The sequence below is a fragment of the Betta splendens genome, chromosome 17 (assembly GCF_900634795.4).
Source record: "Betta splendens chromosome 17, fBetSpl5.4, whole genome shotgun sequence".
NCBI classification, from domain to species: Eukaryota; Metazoa; Chordata; class Actinopteri; order Anabantiformes; family Osphronemidae; genus Betta; species Betta splendens.
In genome coordinates this window covers 16,472,639-16,487,139 of record NC_040897.2, presented here as the reverse complement: position 1 = coordinate 16,487,139, position 14,501 = coordinate 16,472,639, and the positions used below count along the sequence as shown (strand labels likewise).

At 48.1% G+C, this 14,501-nt stretch overlaps 1 protein-coding gene across 1 annotated transcript in view; it reads right to left on the bottom strand.

The window, feature by feature from the left end:
* The window catches only part of LOC114844622 (discs large homolog 1-like protein), a 51,612-nt gene that overhangs the window by 16,014 nt on the left and 21,097 nt on the right, over window positions 1-14,501 (bottom strand). The window contains 2 exon segments of the mRNA XM_029132134.3: window positions 6,633-6,782; window positions 8,844-9,008. Of these exon segments, the coding sequence (XP_028987967.1) occupies window positions 6,633-6,782; window positions 8,844-9,008 (315 nt within the window).

Genomic DNA, 14,501 nt, shown 5'->3' with positions numbered 1-14,501 from the left:
TGACATTCAACCTTTATCTGCCTTTAGACTCAGCAAATCAACATTGAACCACTTGATTAATGAAATTTCACACAATGTTTGTAAATGTAATCACAGAGGAAAACTGGGTCTGATTTCATAGAGGCCCTTTCAATAATCACCCAAGTCATTATCATAGTTGATTAACTAGCCAACAGTGGTTAGCACCACCACAACCAACGCTGCACCTGAACAAACAACGTCAGGAAGAGACACAAAGACACAAGCCGCCTCCACCAGCGGAACAGCCGGAGCAGCACCGGACAGATACGGACCAGAAAAGACAACATGAAACCTCTCACACCAGGCCTCCACAGAATGAGTCGATGCCCGTGTGTAGATGAGCCCAACCATCTCTCACTGGAGCTCACAGACACTCATCAGCTACCTTACAGAAGGCGAAGGGCGCCCAGGAGCCCTGCGGCCTGTCGGCTGCTCGGCCGCTGTTCACCACTTTGGCCGTGCTCTTAGTCGGGCTTTTCTTCACGCTGTCTCGTAGGTTGAGGAATCGGCTGCGAGCTCGGCAGGATGCCGGCACGGTGCAGGCGGTGAACTGCGACAGAGAGGAGTAAAGCTGCTGCTGCTGCTGCCGGTGGAGCTCGATGGCGTGCTGCCTGTGTAGCGGATGCAGGTGGGCGAGGGACTCCTGGAGGTCGGCGCTCTTCCCTGCACCGTTCACGGCCTTGGGGGAGAGGTCCTTGCGGGGAGAATAAGTGGTCATGTTCATGGAGGAGAGTCCCAGTCGTCAGAGGTTAAATAATGAAACGGTTGCAGTCGTGATGCCACGGCCACGGATTTAAACTCATCCCTGTTACTCAGGCTCAGTCACAGCCCTCCTGCGCCGTCGCTCTCTGACCCCCCCCCCTCGTCTTCTCTCGTTCTCCTGCCAATTAATCGGCTCCAGTGAACGAGGCACATGTCAGCTCAGGGGGGCAGCTCCACTCGCTGCATGAATAATCGATGACGCCCCCGGATTCAGACACGTTCATGTCAGCAGCCACGGGTGGGGCTGAGGGCTCCTGGTTAGTGGGGGCAGGAAGCCAATGCTTTGGTTCGGATGTTCTCTGCTGGAGATGAAAGCAGACGGTCCTCCTTCATGACTCGTGGTCACTTCCCTTTACTGCTCACATTACAGAGAAAGTGACGACTGTCCTGAGAAATCAGTGAATAACTTAACGAGGGTTGAACAGGTTCGTCTGAGAGCATCTGGACCAATCTGATGAGAAGGATGCACAGTACTCGCACCCATAACAATCCCAATGATTCAACCTCAAGACAAGCAGAGATGCTAAGCGCGTAACGTATAGAGCAGTGCATTAATGCACATCCTCATGTTTGGGCTAAAGATCAGGTCAGGGCTAAAGCACATTCCATGTAGATGCACTAAGCAGCTATGCGTTTGTACATTAAAGTCAACAAGAAGATCATAAGCGTGTGTGCTGGTCTGTCTGAACGTGTCGGGAGAGTAATGTGGAGTTTCATCATGAAACGTTCAGCTTCTGGCTTTTCCAGGGATTTAACACTTTGTCTTAGCTGTTAACTGATGTATCTGTGCCACTCGTGCTCAAACTGGAAAGAAAGCACCAACCCTACAGGCTGCTGTAGTAACACATCTGCCGACACATCTGTGGGAGCTCCCACAGGGCAGCAGAGCTGGACTGTGACGGGTCACACACCTCCACATCTCAGATTTAGAGATTTTCATGGTTCAGTACATGAATGTAGTGTCTCTGCTTTTATGCTGGATAAGAGACACATTTATGCAATGTACAACACAACCCTGAATAACCAACATCCAGGCACTGTGCAGCTGCACAGAGGTCTGATTTCATAAGTGGATTTAACATCCAGGAGGAGAGCTGGGTTTGGTGGGAGGAGCCTATCCAGCCGCTACAAAAAATGGCCAAATGCAGTAAACCTGTGCTTTAACAAGAACTACCCACAGTCCCTGAACGCCTCACACACTGCTCTGCATCCATGTCCTGCTATAGTCAACTGTAAGGTGATAAATAAAGAGGCTGAGGTTTCTAAAGCAACAAATGTGCAGCAGGCAGCAAAGGGATCCAACAGAAACACAAACGCAGAACAAATCAATGTGATGAATGTGCAGCTTCCATTTGTTAGCACAGCATGCGCTAACTCACGCCATTGAACACGGGGTCCAGTCACAAACAGCCCCTTCGTTCATGAAGGCGATTATGTAATAACAGCAACACAAACATCAGCTACACAAAATTAGCCTCAGTGAATCTACCAACACGGCTCTGTCCTCAGCAGCACAACCTGTGGTTCAGGCTCCACTCATTGAGGAGCAGGGTAGATTAGATTAAAGGCTGAGCTGTGTGTCTGTGGCTCCACCTACAGGCCTCACGCCAAATCAACAACTCACTAACGAGGCTGGAAATGTCAGCGTCATGGGTCAGATCAGGTGTCCTGAAGAACAGAGCATGTTAGCATTTATGCAGGAGATTAAATGTGATATGATCCTCGACATTATGTACAGACATGAAAGACTCTGGTTTAGACCCACTGTGCACTTGTGCTTTCCAAATTACTTGGGACCTGGGATCCGGTCTGTTTTAGTTCTGGGTTGGTCTCTACCAGCTGAGGGAAATAAGAGTCTCTGTAGCTGCTAAATGCTTCACTGTGTTTCCTCGGCTTCACTAGAGACAACAAGAGAAGTGACAGGAAACTACAGACTGAAGTTGCTGGGACTCTAAACCAGAGCAGAAGCTCAGGGAAGCTCTGATGGAAGCGGGTTTATTAGTGTCAGAGCTTCATGAATGTTGAGCATCGGTTTGTCTTCAACAGAATCGGACAGCACACATCATGGGCATCTATGCTAACATACACATTAGTGGCACCGAGCAGGATAGTGGTGGGGCAGTGCTGCGTGTTAGGAGACTGGAGGTTGCTAGGCAACGCCAGGGAAGGCATGTGCTACTGCAGGGGTTCCTCACATCTGCCCAGAACATGATGCTGCTGTTTATGCAGGTAAATCTCTTCACGTCGAGGTTCATTTACCAGAAGCTGTACAAAGCCAAGTCTGAGAAGAGGGAGATTCCAGTTCACTGTCCTCGTTATCGGATGGGAACCACCACTCTGAACCATTCAGCAGCTCTGCGTGTGAAATAACCAACATTCCACATTCACGCAGCCACTGACACATTTAGCTCAAACATAATAACCTGCCTGCAGCTGCAGCAGCGTTATGAACAAACCTCTTCTGAGCTTTAACGCCACACGTCGCCCTGCGTTCACATATTAATGTGATGAGGATAAACCGTGGGAGTCCGGAGGACGCTGCCTCTGAGCCTAAAGCCTTCACCCGATGTGAAGGTCTGTGTATGAACCTTCATCCGGCACATGACGCAGCAGCAGCTCCTTCATGCAACTTTTCCACATCTGCCTCATTCATCCAGACTGATCAATACATTTACAACAACACATTCGCTCCCGGCCGTCGGAGCAGCGCATGACCGCATGCACACGATAGAGAAAATGACTCATGCTACACAGCACAGTCCCACCTCCCTCACCTCTCTGAGGATGTGTAGGGGGGTGGTGGGGGTGACCTACCAGTAGGCGTCGGTGCAGCCGCTTGGTTCTCCTCAGGGTGCCCATGATGCGGCGACCCATCTTTTTAGCGTACCACACAGAGTTAAGCATCCTGCTTGTTGCTGCTGCTGCTGCTGCTACTGTGATGAAGGCGGAGGTGGCGTGTCGCCTCCTCTGTGGCTCCACTCACTCCTGCTGCAGGCTGATGGAGGTGGTGCTGGCTGGAGAGCAGAAGATGGGAGGGGGGCCTCACTCTATTCCGTGTCCCCCTCCCTCCATCCTCCTCTGCCTTTTCCTCACATACACAAACGGGCGAAGCTGCAGAGGTGGTGATGGAGCCGAGGTTTTTCAGTTACGAGCAGCGGTGGCAGACGGCAGTCGGTAAACAGTAATCATCAGACGTCGGACCTGATGGTAAAAAGAGAGGGAGCATCCTCCAGGAGGGTGGATTAACCTGCCAGGGTGAGAGCAGCCGCTTGGCCAGCCTCCGAGTGTCTGAGGCAGACAGCAAAAACAGACTGCAGGGCTGAGAGGACGGAGAGAGAGTCTGTCTGTGTGTTTAAAGAGAGCGCAGGCAGAGAGCAAGGCGGTCTCTGATCTCTGCAGCGTGGCAGCACTGGGCTCCCTCCTGCTCCAGCCTGCTTCCAGTCCAGGGGGCGGCTTTGGTCCAGCTGACCTCAGTCCGACTTCTGTCCTCACACTTTGAGACCCTTCACAAAAGGAAGTCACCAGGAAAAGACGCTGAGTTCTCAGGACAGTGACGGATGTCGAGCGTGTCTGGAGCAGCTGCTGTAGTAGCTGTAGTGACTTAGTATCCATGCTAAACATTCCATTACCTGCACCATTACCTACTGGCTTTAGTAGACTACAACAAATACAGTTTATACAATTTGTCTGCTTTCAGTTTTATATTTTTTATATATATTTATATATAATATATATATATTTATATATTCAAGACAAGTACTTCAGAGTCTGTCCACCACCATGGATGGTTGGAACTGTTGGAGTAAACACTGATGGACTCAGATATGCAAATGACACCTACTTATATATTATGGTTCATCAGAATCAGACAAGTGGGCTGAAAGAAATGTGGCTAACAATGAAGTGAAGTGTAGACACTCGGTAGCACTGAAGCTCTGTTTCATTTCTGTAGCAGGTCCATTTGGAGACATACAGGAGCCTGGAGGTGCTCTGGTATTTTAACAGAACCTGCCTTTTATAATCTTTTACTATCTTCCTGAAGAAATTGGTGTAAGACAAACGGAATGTCAGCTGCTCTGCTCTCTATAAACCCTAATTTCTTGAGCTTGTGTTTAAGATATTTCTACAAAACGTGCACTCAAGTAAATTATTACCTTATTTGTATTTACCCCCCAAAATCCATACAAGAAGTTCAATGAATGTTTGAACACGTCTCTGATATTCCTTGACCTTCCTCCTTCCTTGATTTCTTAAAAATTCCACAACTGCCAGAAACGCTGCTAGCTATAAATAGAGCTGGTTTGTTCTCCCAGAATCCTTTGCTGCGTTATCAATCAGAATGGAGTGTAGCAGAGACGAGAAGATGAAGAAGCAGCATTAGTGACAAGTCATTTCATGGCCTCTGAGTCCTTTGTCTTGGTGCTAAATATACATCAGAGATGCTGTAAATCCCTCAGTCAGAGAACAGGTCAGCATTTCACTGCCCCTTCCTCTGAGAGCACAGCGCTGCCACCTCGTTATGGAAAGCTTCACTAAATCTGTCCTTGCCCTTATGTGCAGGTTCAGCCATTCTCCTCCTCCATTTTCCTGCCATCAGGATTTTCTTTGTTGGAATTCATCTCCTGTGTTGCCATGGCGCCACTGAGAAGAGTGAGCAAAAAGGCGGAGGAAGAAAGGGAAAAAAAAGGAATAACATTGCGTCCTTCCAGCCTTCAGTGTCTTTGTGGGATGTGACGATCCATTTACTGCGTTATCAGAGCAAAGGAGCTTGAGATAGCTGCCTGCTGACGTCAGGCTGAGGACCAGCGGTGGCTGCACTTCAAACAAGGATACAATGAGGAGCAGGATGTGGAGATTTCTCTGCCAAAGATGTGAGATGGCAGCGTGAGCAGAAAGCTGGTCCTGCTCCGTGACAAAATGGTCCAGCAGATGTAAAGTGTGAAAGAGGCCAAACAAGTACTGAAGTACGAGCTACAGGGCTGAGACAACATATGATATGCTGAAACTCTTGCTCCATCCTGTTTCCAGCTGCTGACCAACCGGATCACCTGGACCAGCAGAGTGACGGTTGGACTGGGTCACCTGGACCACAAAACACTAGGAAACAGAATGGGTCACCTGGACCTCAGCACATCGACAGGATCACCTGGACCACAGCACACTGAGAGACGGACTGGGTCACCTGGACCACAGCACACCAATAGGATCACCTGCACCACAAAACACTAAGAAACAGAATGGGTCACCTGGACCTCAGCACATCGACAGGATCACCTGGACCACAGCACACTGAGAGACGGACTGGGTCACCTGGACCACAGCACACCAATAGGATCACCTGCACCACAAAACACTAAGAAACAGAATGGGTCACCTGGACCTCAGCACATCGACAGTTCGACTACAGAACCAGCAGCCCAAAAACCACAGAATACACATGAATTGAATGGCATGGTTCACATGCACCAGACGAAAGCAAAGAAGGTTTTGGTTTATTGCCAAGGCTGAGACTTGAGAAGGTTGTGGAGTGTGAAGACGGCATAGTGAGCTCATCAAGGCTTGTTAATGTGTTGGCTTCCAGAGTAAAGATGTTTCTCCTTGGAGATGTGAGCCAGGCTACATGTTTCTAAGACTCACCACCACCATCATGTTTACATGACTCAACAAGACTCAACATCAGCAACATTTAATGGAAATATAGCAAAAACCAGTCAACAGCAGTGGAGTCGAAGCCAGATACATCAACAGAAAAACAACTCTGAATATACAGTAGGTGGAGCAGACGCACGACAAGATGACTGCAGTACTGCAGAAAGAACATCCCAAGGAGCTGGAAGGGTGGGGTTTACCTGGACCGGGGGGTAAGGGTTGGAGGAGCAGGAGGGGAGGGGGCTGTCCTCTCCATGGGGGTAGAGGATGGAGGACGTAGGGGAAGGGAGCTCCGGGTGATTCTGTCCTAATATTGAGGAACCATCAAAGATGCACTCCAGAGACGCTACCTACAGGATACAGGAGGGGGAGAAAGATGGAGTCTCGGAGAAGGACAGCGACACAGGTCAGTCAGTCAACAGCCACCGATTACACTCAAAGCAGGGCTGCGAAATACTCATGAGGCACAAGCATCTCTTAAAACGTCTAGTTTTAGAAGATGTAGTTTAACACAGCCGAGACAACAAACGCTGCCGGATGAGACGCTGACCAATCACACGTTTTAGGAGAGTGACACCAGGTGAACGTGAAACTGGAGGTGTCTTCAACTAACTCTTAGATCTGGTCTCTGACATGTTTGCAGGAAGTTACGGGCAGCAGCTAAATGAAGAGGTGGAAGGAAGTGAGGAGCTCTATGTCACCGTTGGGCAGGTCCAAGGACCAGAGGTGACGGCTGATGTCCGGCCGCCAACAGAGATGGTCTGATTGAGTCCTGACAGCTGAACGTGGGTTGGTGCGTCACAGTCCATCCAGCTCAGCCAGTTCATCTGCTCTAAAAGCCACAAGCCTGAAGCCTCCAACAGCTCTACCCAACAACACCAATACACACAGCAGGTAGAGACTTATGCACGCACAGTACAACTAATCAAAGCAGAGCAAACAACTCAATATTCAATACAACACAAAGGGGAGACATGGAAACATGGAGGACAGAACTAGACCATGACGGTAAAACAGTCACCATTCAGGGTTAGAGGCAGAGTAAAACCTCCATGAGGAAAAGACTCATTTAACACTTGTTTAGTTCACTACATGTTTTTGAGAGTAATTAAATAAAACAGACTAATGAATCATTAGGTTCGCAATAATACAACAAAGCTGAAAGCCAAAATTTAATTACACAGTAAATCCTGTTATTCAGATGCTTGAGGTGTGAGGCTGTGCTCAGGCCACACGGTGGCAGACGTGCTCCATGCGTTGCCAAAACAAGATCAGTGGCAGATGTCAAATCAGCGGCAGATCTCAATAATTACTTAATTATTTAGAAATAATTACAGTTACAACAATTTCAAATAGAATAACAACTTCTATGTCCTTTAATTTATTAACATTAAGTTTCAAATAACTATATTTTTAATTATAAATTTTTACAGAATTATCTGATAATAATAACATATTAGTTACAAAAACTTTTCTATAAATATTGTTTCCATTTTTTAAACTTGACTTCCAGCCGAACAAACTCGTCAAAAAACAAGCTCAAAAGTAACTGACGTAAAAGACGAGTCAGACACGAGCGGCAGCAGCTCCAGAAGCAGAATGAAGGTGTGGTGCTGATGATGAAGGTGGAGTTAAATAAGCTGAGGGCTCTAGTGTCTGATGAGGTGGAACCAGTACCATCCAACCACTAAAGTTGTCATTAATCCTCATCTATACAGTATTTCATCCCTCAGACTGGTTTGCTTTTTTGTGCCTTTAACTGGGAAGCGAAGACATGAACATGACTACGCCGTGGGCAGCGCTCACTGTGAACCTACAGATCGTCCCACTTTCACATGCTGTTGACCTGTCCCACCTCTGATGTGTTAGCATGATGGGATCATGACGTGTTAATGGCCACATGTAGGCAGCAGACACCACAACGACCCCATCCTCCCTCTTTGGTCGAATTTAACACGAGACCACTTCTTTAATAACAGGCTGAGTTATTATAAGACACAGACAGACACATTTTCTTATAAACACTAAGAATGAGCATATAAAGAGAAACACACACAGTAGCACCGATGAAAATGTCAGACCTCACCGACCTTTAGACTGTCAGGAATATCTGCTACGAGTTTTAACATACGTAGTGTCATTTAACAAGGTCTGTACCTTTGTCCTTATTACTGAGGCCATTCAGTAAAGCAGAAGAGGGCCAGTAGCTCGTGACCATCCGTTATGTTCAAATGGGAAATATTAATGCTGGTGCTTTTCAGACGGCACAAGCTGACTCTGACTGTCTGAGGCCAGTAAACTCTGAACCAGAGAGAGGGTGGTGGTGGTGGTGGTGGTGTGTGTGTGTGTGTGTGTGTGTGTGTGTGTGTGTGTGTGGGGGGGGGGGGGGGGGGGGGTCGACTGTCTCCTACCTTCATGGGTGAGATGTGAGCGTGGGTGACGTAGCCGTGCACATTTTCGACCTGGGAAAGGTTTTTCTCTGCCACCTGGACCAGCTCTGGTCCCCCTGCCTCCTCTGTCAGCTGGGGGGAGCTCTGATCCTGGGGGGACGAGTCCTCATCGTGGTGCCTGTACTTCTACAAACAGAAAGAACAGGGTTAACAATCAGGATCAAGGGGTTATGATGCTCTGTGCTTGACTTATAGGTGGACCAGAGAAAAACAAACAAGTCAGGATCTTTTAAATGCACAACAACCAGGTCTGAGCCTCCTCATCTGGATGCACATCAGACTGTTTGGTATTCTCACATCTGGATGAGTCACAGCCTGAGTCCGACTCATTTGAAAGCAGAGTTCCACGCTGACAGGTGAATGATTGGACTGTAAGCCACTGCAGTTACACAACACGTGTCAGACTGAACACAGAGCCCAGTTCTCCAGTAGGGGGCGCCCATGTCTTCAGGGAGCCAGAGTCAACTACAGGATCAGCTAAGAATATTAAAGAAAATCTACTACATGAAGCTAAGACGTTCACACCAATAGCTTGTGTTTGTGTTTGAGCAGCAACAGCTCTGCAACAAAAACATGGACATGTCACATGTATGTATGTATGTATGTGTGAATGTGTTTGAGGTGGCTTCTACACAGTACACACACAAAATAGTGATTTGCAGATTGCATGCTACTTTGAACAGTGTGGAAATCTTGCGTGTAAGTTTAGGATTTAACTGATGACAAACACTGATCCTGATTTGCTTTGAGCTAGAGGTGTCACAGAGAAACCCAGACAGATTAATGATGGTGTAAGAACCTCAGAAAAGTTCCTGCATCCAAGAGCCGTTAATCTTTGCCTGAACGGGATTATGTTGTGGGCTGGATCAGACACAGGGTGGGGGCCGGGCTGCTATATTCCCGTGATGGGCAGGTCGGCTTAAAGGAGAGCTGTTGCCTAGCAACCACCAGCTGAAGCATCACCGGATGCGGTGCAATAACACATCCTCATGTTGTGCAGCCGCCACCTACGTTGAACCACGCTTGACAGTTAGAGACGATTCTGGAAGCCAGAGTCTCCCACCTACAGCACATAAATAACCCAGACAGCTCTGAGTGGATGAGCAATGGCCTCATCACAGAACACACATTCTCACACTGAACCAGCAGCACTTGGACCAACAGGTCAGTGTAAAGCACAGAAACGTTACTGACGAAAGGCCATGGAGGGCGAAGTGAATGTGGGAGAAGTGACAGTGGGTAAATCATACTTGTTGGTTGATCAGCCCCACTGTTCAGTTCCACTTCATCTCTACCTGAACAGATCAGAACTACAGATTTCATTTAATCCATTGCTTCAGAACTTCGCAGACACTTACAGAACCGGTCTGGTACAGAAGTCATCTGTTTCAAGACGTCACTGTGACAACTACCGTCACGTTGTTGTTGCCATTACTGAGAAGCTGTTTGTGTCCTCTGGTCTCTGGCTCTAGACCGGCCAAATGCTGCCCAGCCTCAGACGCTCTGCACCTGTGATTGACTGGATGTGGAGTTGCAGACATTTAGAAAATAAAATTAGTGACATGAACATATATGAAGGAATCACGTCCAGAACAAGGATCCCCTCTATCTGACAGTGGACTCAGATAGAGTGGACGTGTTGTTATGAGACCGACCTCACAGGTAACGTCTAGTTCAGACACTTTGGGTCCTCACTCTTGTGGAGGTGAAACAACATCTGCTGCTGCTAGCAGGGGTTGACGGTAAAGGGCAAGAGCTTTAATCACTGTGACTTTATCAGCAACTGCACAAGATGAACTAAGTGTGTGTTAAGAAACAACTGACCTCGTTCTTCACCACAGCATCTACTACCACAGACAGAAGGGTGTTTAACACCTGATCGGTGTAAAGGCAGCTTTATTCAGATCAGCACTGGAGGAGAAATCACAAGCAGCTCTGGGAGAACACTGTGTTCGCTCTGAGAACCACGCTTGGACCAAGTTGAACATAGCTGTGAACGTGAAGATAAAAACAGCATCTTGGCTACTACAAACATAAAGGCACCTACTTCAGACAGTCGCTTTAAGCATAAGCTGCATTTGCCATAATTGCACACGATAACAGCGTTGGTTTAGTGGTTTAGTGAAGTGGGACAATGTGGCTTAGTGCTCAAAACTGTGCTCATACAGCATCTATTCAGGCAACAGAGCAATCTGTCAAGAATTCCACTTCAACAAAAACAGCTTTGTATGTAGAGAAAAGGCACCAGTGGGCTCCACGAGCTGCCCGGGACACAAACCAGCAGCTGTTTCTTCAAATCTCTACGTTGTTCTTCAATTTTCCTTCCCACAGAAGTAATAGCTCTGCATTTTACACATCCACAGAGCAGCTGGAGACTGATGACTGACAGCGGAGCAGGGAGAGAGAAAAAAACACGGGTGATGGGTTCAAGTCCCACCGTGGGCACAGCACCACACGGCTACTGTGGATCTGTCCATTACTCTGAATGGTTCAACGCTGGCATTTCAGCACCGTGCCTAACATTACCATTCAAACAGCGGTGACGGTTACATCTAGAGCAGAGTTCAATCACTGTCGCCGTGTCCTTGAGTGACACACTTTGCCCACTCAGCGTGGATGCGAGTGTGGATGTAGGAGGAGTGGGAGGTTTCCAGCGATGGCACCGTCCTTAGAGAAGGCGGCGGAGGCACAGCGCCGCCTCCTGCCTGCCATAAGCTGCTATAAATAGGAGAGGATGTAGGAGGTTGTAGGAGGATGTAGGAGGATGTGGAGGCGGTGGAGGAGGGGTTCTGGATGATTCAGAGATGTGATGAGGAGGGAGGAGGAAGATGGGGAGACTAACAGAGGAATCAACCATTAGAAACTAGTGCAGGACGAATCGTTCTCCATCCTACGTCTGTCAACGCATCATCAGACTGTTATTCAATGTTACTATCCATTTGAATTCCTACATGAATTGAGCCTGAGCCTCTTTCTGCATCCTCCTCTCAGGGCCATAGGAAGTCATCATCGCACCATTCTGTGCTTTATTTTGGAAGGTAGCACAAGGCTCCTAATTTGAAATTGCTTGTGTGTTCTATCATGAACTGTGTGATCTGGTGTTTTAAACCCCTATCAATGCTTTTACTGCTGACTAATATGTGTTAGTGTTTCACAGTAACATGAAACACATGTATGGTAGCTTTAGTTAACTCAGTATTTCATGTCATCTAAAACCGATCAAACCTCTGATACTGAAAACCACGAATCATTTAACATCCGAGAGCTTCAACAATGATGGCAGCTCACAAAACGCCTCACGGCTCCACTACTGATGACTTCCTGTCCAATCTATTCGCTGTGGAAGTCCCAGCAGTCAAAGGCAGCTGATCAATAGGGCCTAATTAAGACTAGCGGGGATTTTTCGGAGCAAAAGCCACAGCAGCGAGGTACCATCAACCTCCACACTGAGGTTACAGACTTCCTCAGATTAACCATAGACTCACACGCAAATCCTGATCCAGGCAGTAATTGGAGTGGTTCCTGGGATGAGGGTTTAGAGGTCAGCGCTCCAAAGCTGAACTCCCCATCCCGGAGTTCCACCAAGTTCTTCTAAAGCTGCTGGATGTTCGCTTTGGTCCCATTCAGCGTTTCTCAGCCCAGTCCACCATCTAAACAAGCCCACTTTCACCAAGTCCATGCCAGCAGCACAACCATGTCACAGCCCATCTAAACCAGCCTAAAGCTTGTTCTGACAAAAGCAATTTTAATCTTTTTAACACTTTTATCCCTTTGGATCATGACATTCTAGTCAATCCATCAATGACCGTGCCAGACAGGTTGATGTCTGCAGTCTAATCAACCCTGTGCTTTACTGTAAAAATGCGGGGATTTTTAGTTTTTTTCATCCTAACACAAACAGTCAGCAGCAAATTTAATAATGTGTTGCTTTTAATACAGATCACACATTTGGTACTTGTCAATTGAACACATTTATTTTGCATGAGATACACAAATCACTTTAGCAGACTGTGTTGCATTTGACTGATCTTGATCAGATCACAATTAAGCATCTAATAAAATCAGTGTGACCACCGTATCAGTTTAAACTTGCTATTTCAAACCAGTTTCTCCAGATTGAGCCGGTTCCTCTCGACTCACTATCTGTTTTCGGTTGGTTGGTGTTTCCCTGCAGAGCACATGATGACCACACACACACGTGCCTGCCGCCGATGCTGTCCGCTAGCAAACAGAGCCTCCGATTGGCCGGTTAACTAAAGCAGAGGCAGTGAGCAGCCTATCATATCGTGTCGGGTCAGGTCAAACGGAAAACACACCCGCTCAGCGACGCAGAGCTGTCGGGCTCCAGCCTCACCTGCCGTCTCACAGGCACAGAGCAGCAGCTATTGGAGCAGAACCAGGTTTAAAGGCGAGGTTTAAGGCTTGAAACTAAGCGTTTCTCTGTCTCAGTCACACAGCTCTGATTTCAGCTGCATCAAGTTTCACTCGCTCACAGAATCAGCGTTGATGAATAAAAAAGGTTAACTTTAACATTTCAGTCTGAATAAAGCTGCTCAGTCGAAGAATCCTCAGCAGAAACAAACCCTGAAGAGTCAAATCGTTTGTCAGGCACTTATTCTTAGATCAGTGTTCAGGAAGGAAATGATAAATGTCCTGCCAGCTGTCAGAAGAAACACAACCGGGACAAGGGGCCGATTCTGGACCAGAACCAGGCCGAAAACTTCACCACCAAATCCAGTCATCATAATATCAATAATAATAATATGATCTCGTTTGTAGACTTCAGTCTGTCACTAACTCAACTGGGAAAATCTGATTAGGAAACTCCTTTCAGCTCAGTAGTTAAAGGCACCAACTCCTGCTCATCACTTTAGTGCTGAAGTGGCTAAACTCGGCGTCCCACCCACGTGAACCCACCTTGCAGCCGAACATGAGGGAGATGGTGCTGTTGGTGCAGGCCACCTTGCAGTGGCACAGCATGGGTGAGAAACACTCCAGCTTCTTGGAGCTGGGGGACATCTTGTCGGCACTGGGGCAGTTGGCCGACAGCCTTCTCCTCCGGGAGTGCGTCCGGCTCCTCCCGCGCCGCTCGGCTCCGGCTGCCCCTGCACCTCCTTCTCCGTCTCCACCTCCAGCCTCTCCACCTCCTCCTCCACTGCTGCTGCTGCTGCTCCCTGCTCTCACCATCCGCCCTCATTCCTCGCGTCGCTCCATCGCGGCGGGGAGGAAACGACTCCCAGAGCTCTTCCTTCATTCAGGGAGAACCTCCCCCTCCTCCTCTCCGCTGACCCCTCCTCTTCTTCCTTCTTCTTTTGCTTCTTCTTCAGGTTGAAAATACAGAGATCCTCTCAAATGCTCACCCAGATTCCTCTGGCTTCTTTAGCGCCTTGCTCTAAATGACAGAGTGGTGACGTTGATTGGAACAAGCGCCGCCGTGTTCAGTGTGTGTCTGTGTGGGTGATTGGTCTCGAGGGAGAGGAGGGAGGCGGGGGGGCGAGAGATTAGTCACATGACTCATCGGAAACAAGGAGGGATGAACGAGGGAAAGAGAGAAAGAGTGGGGGTGTATCCTCAGGGAAGGTAGAGTGATGTAGGACAGGCTCAGTGATGTGGAAGAGA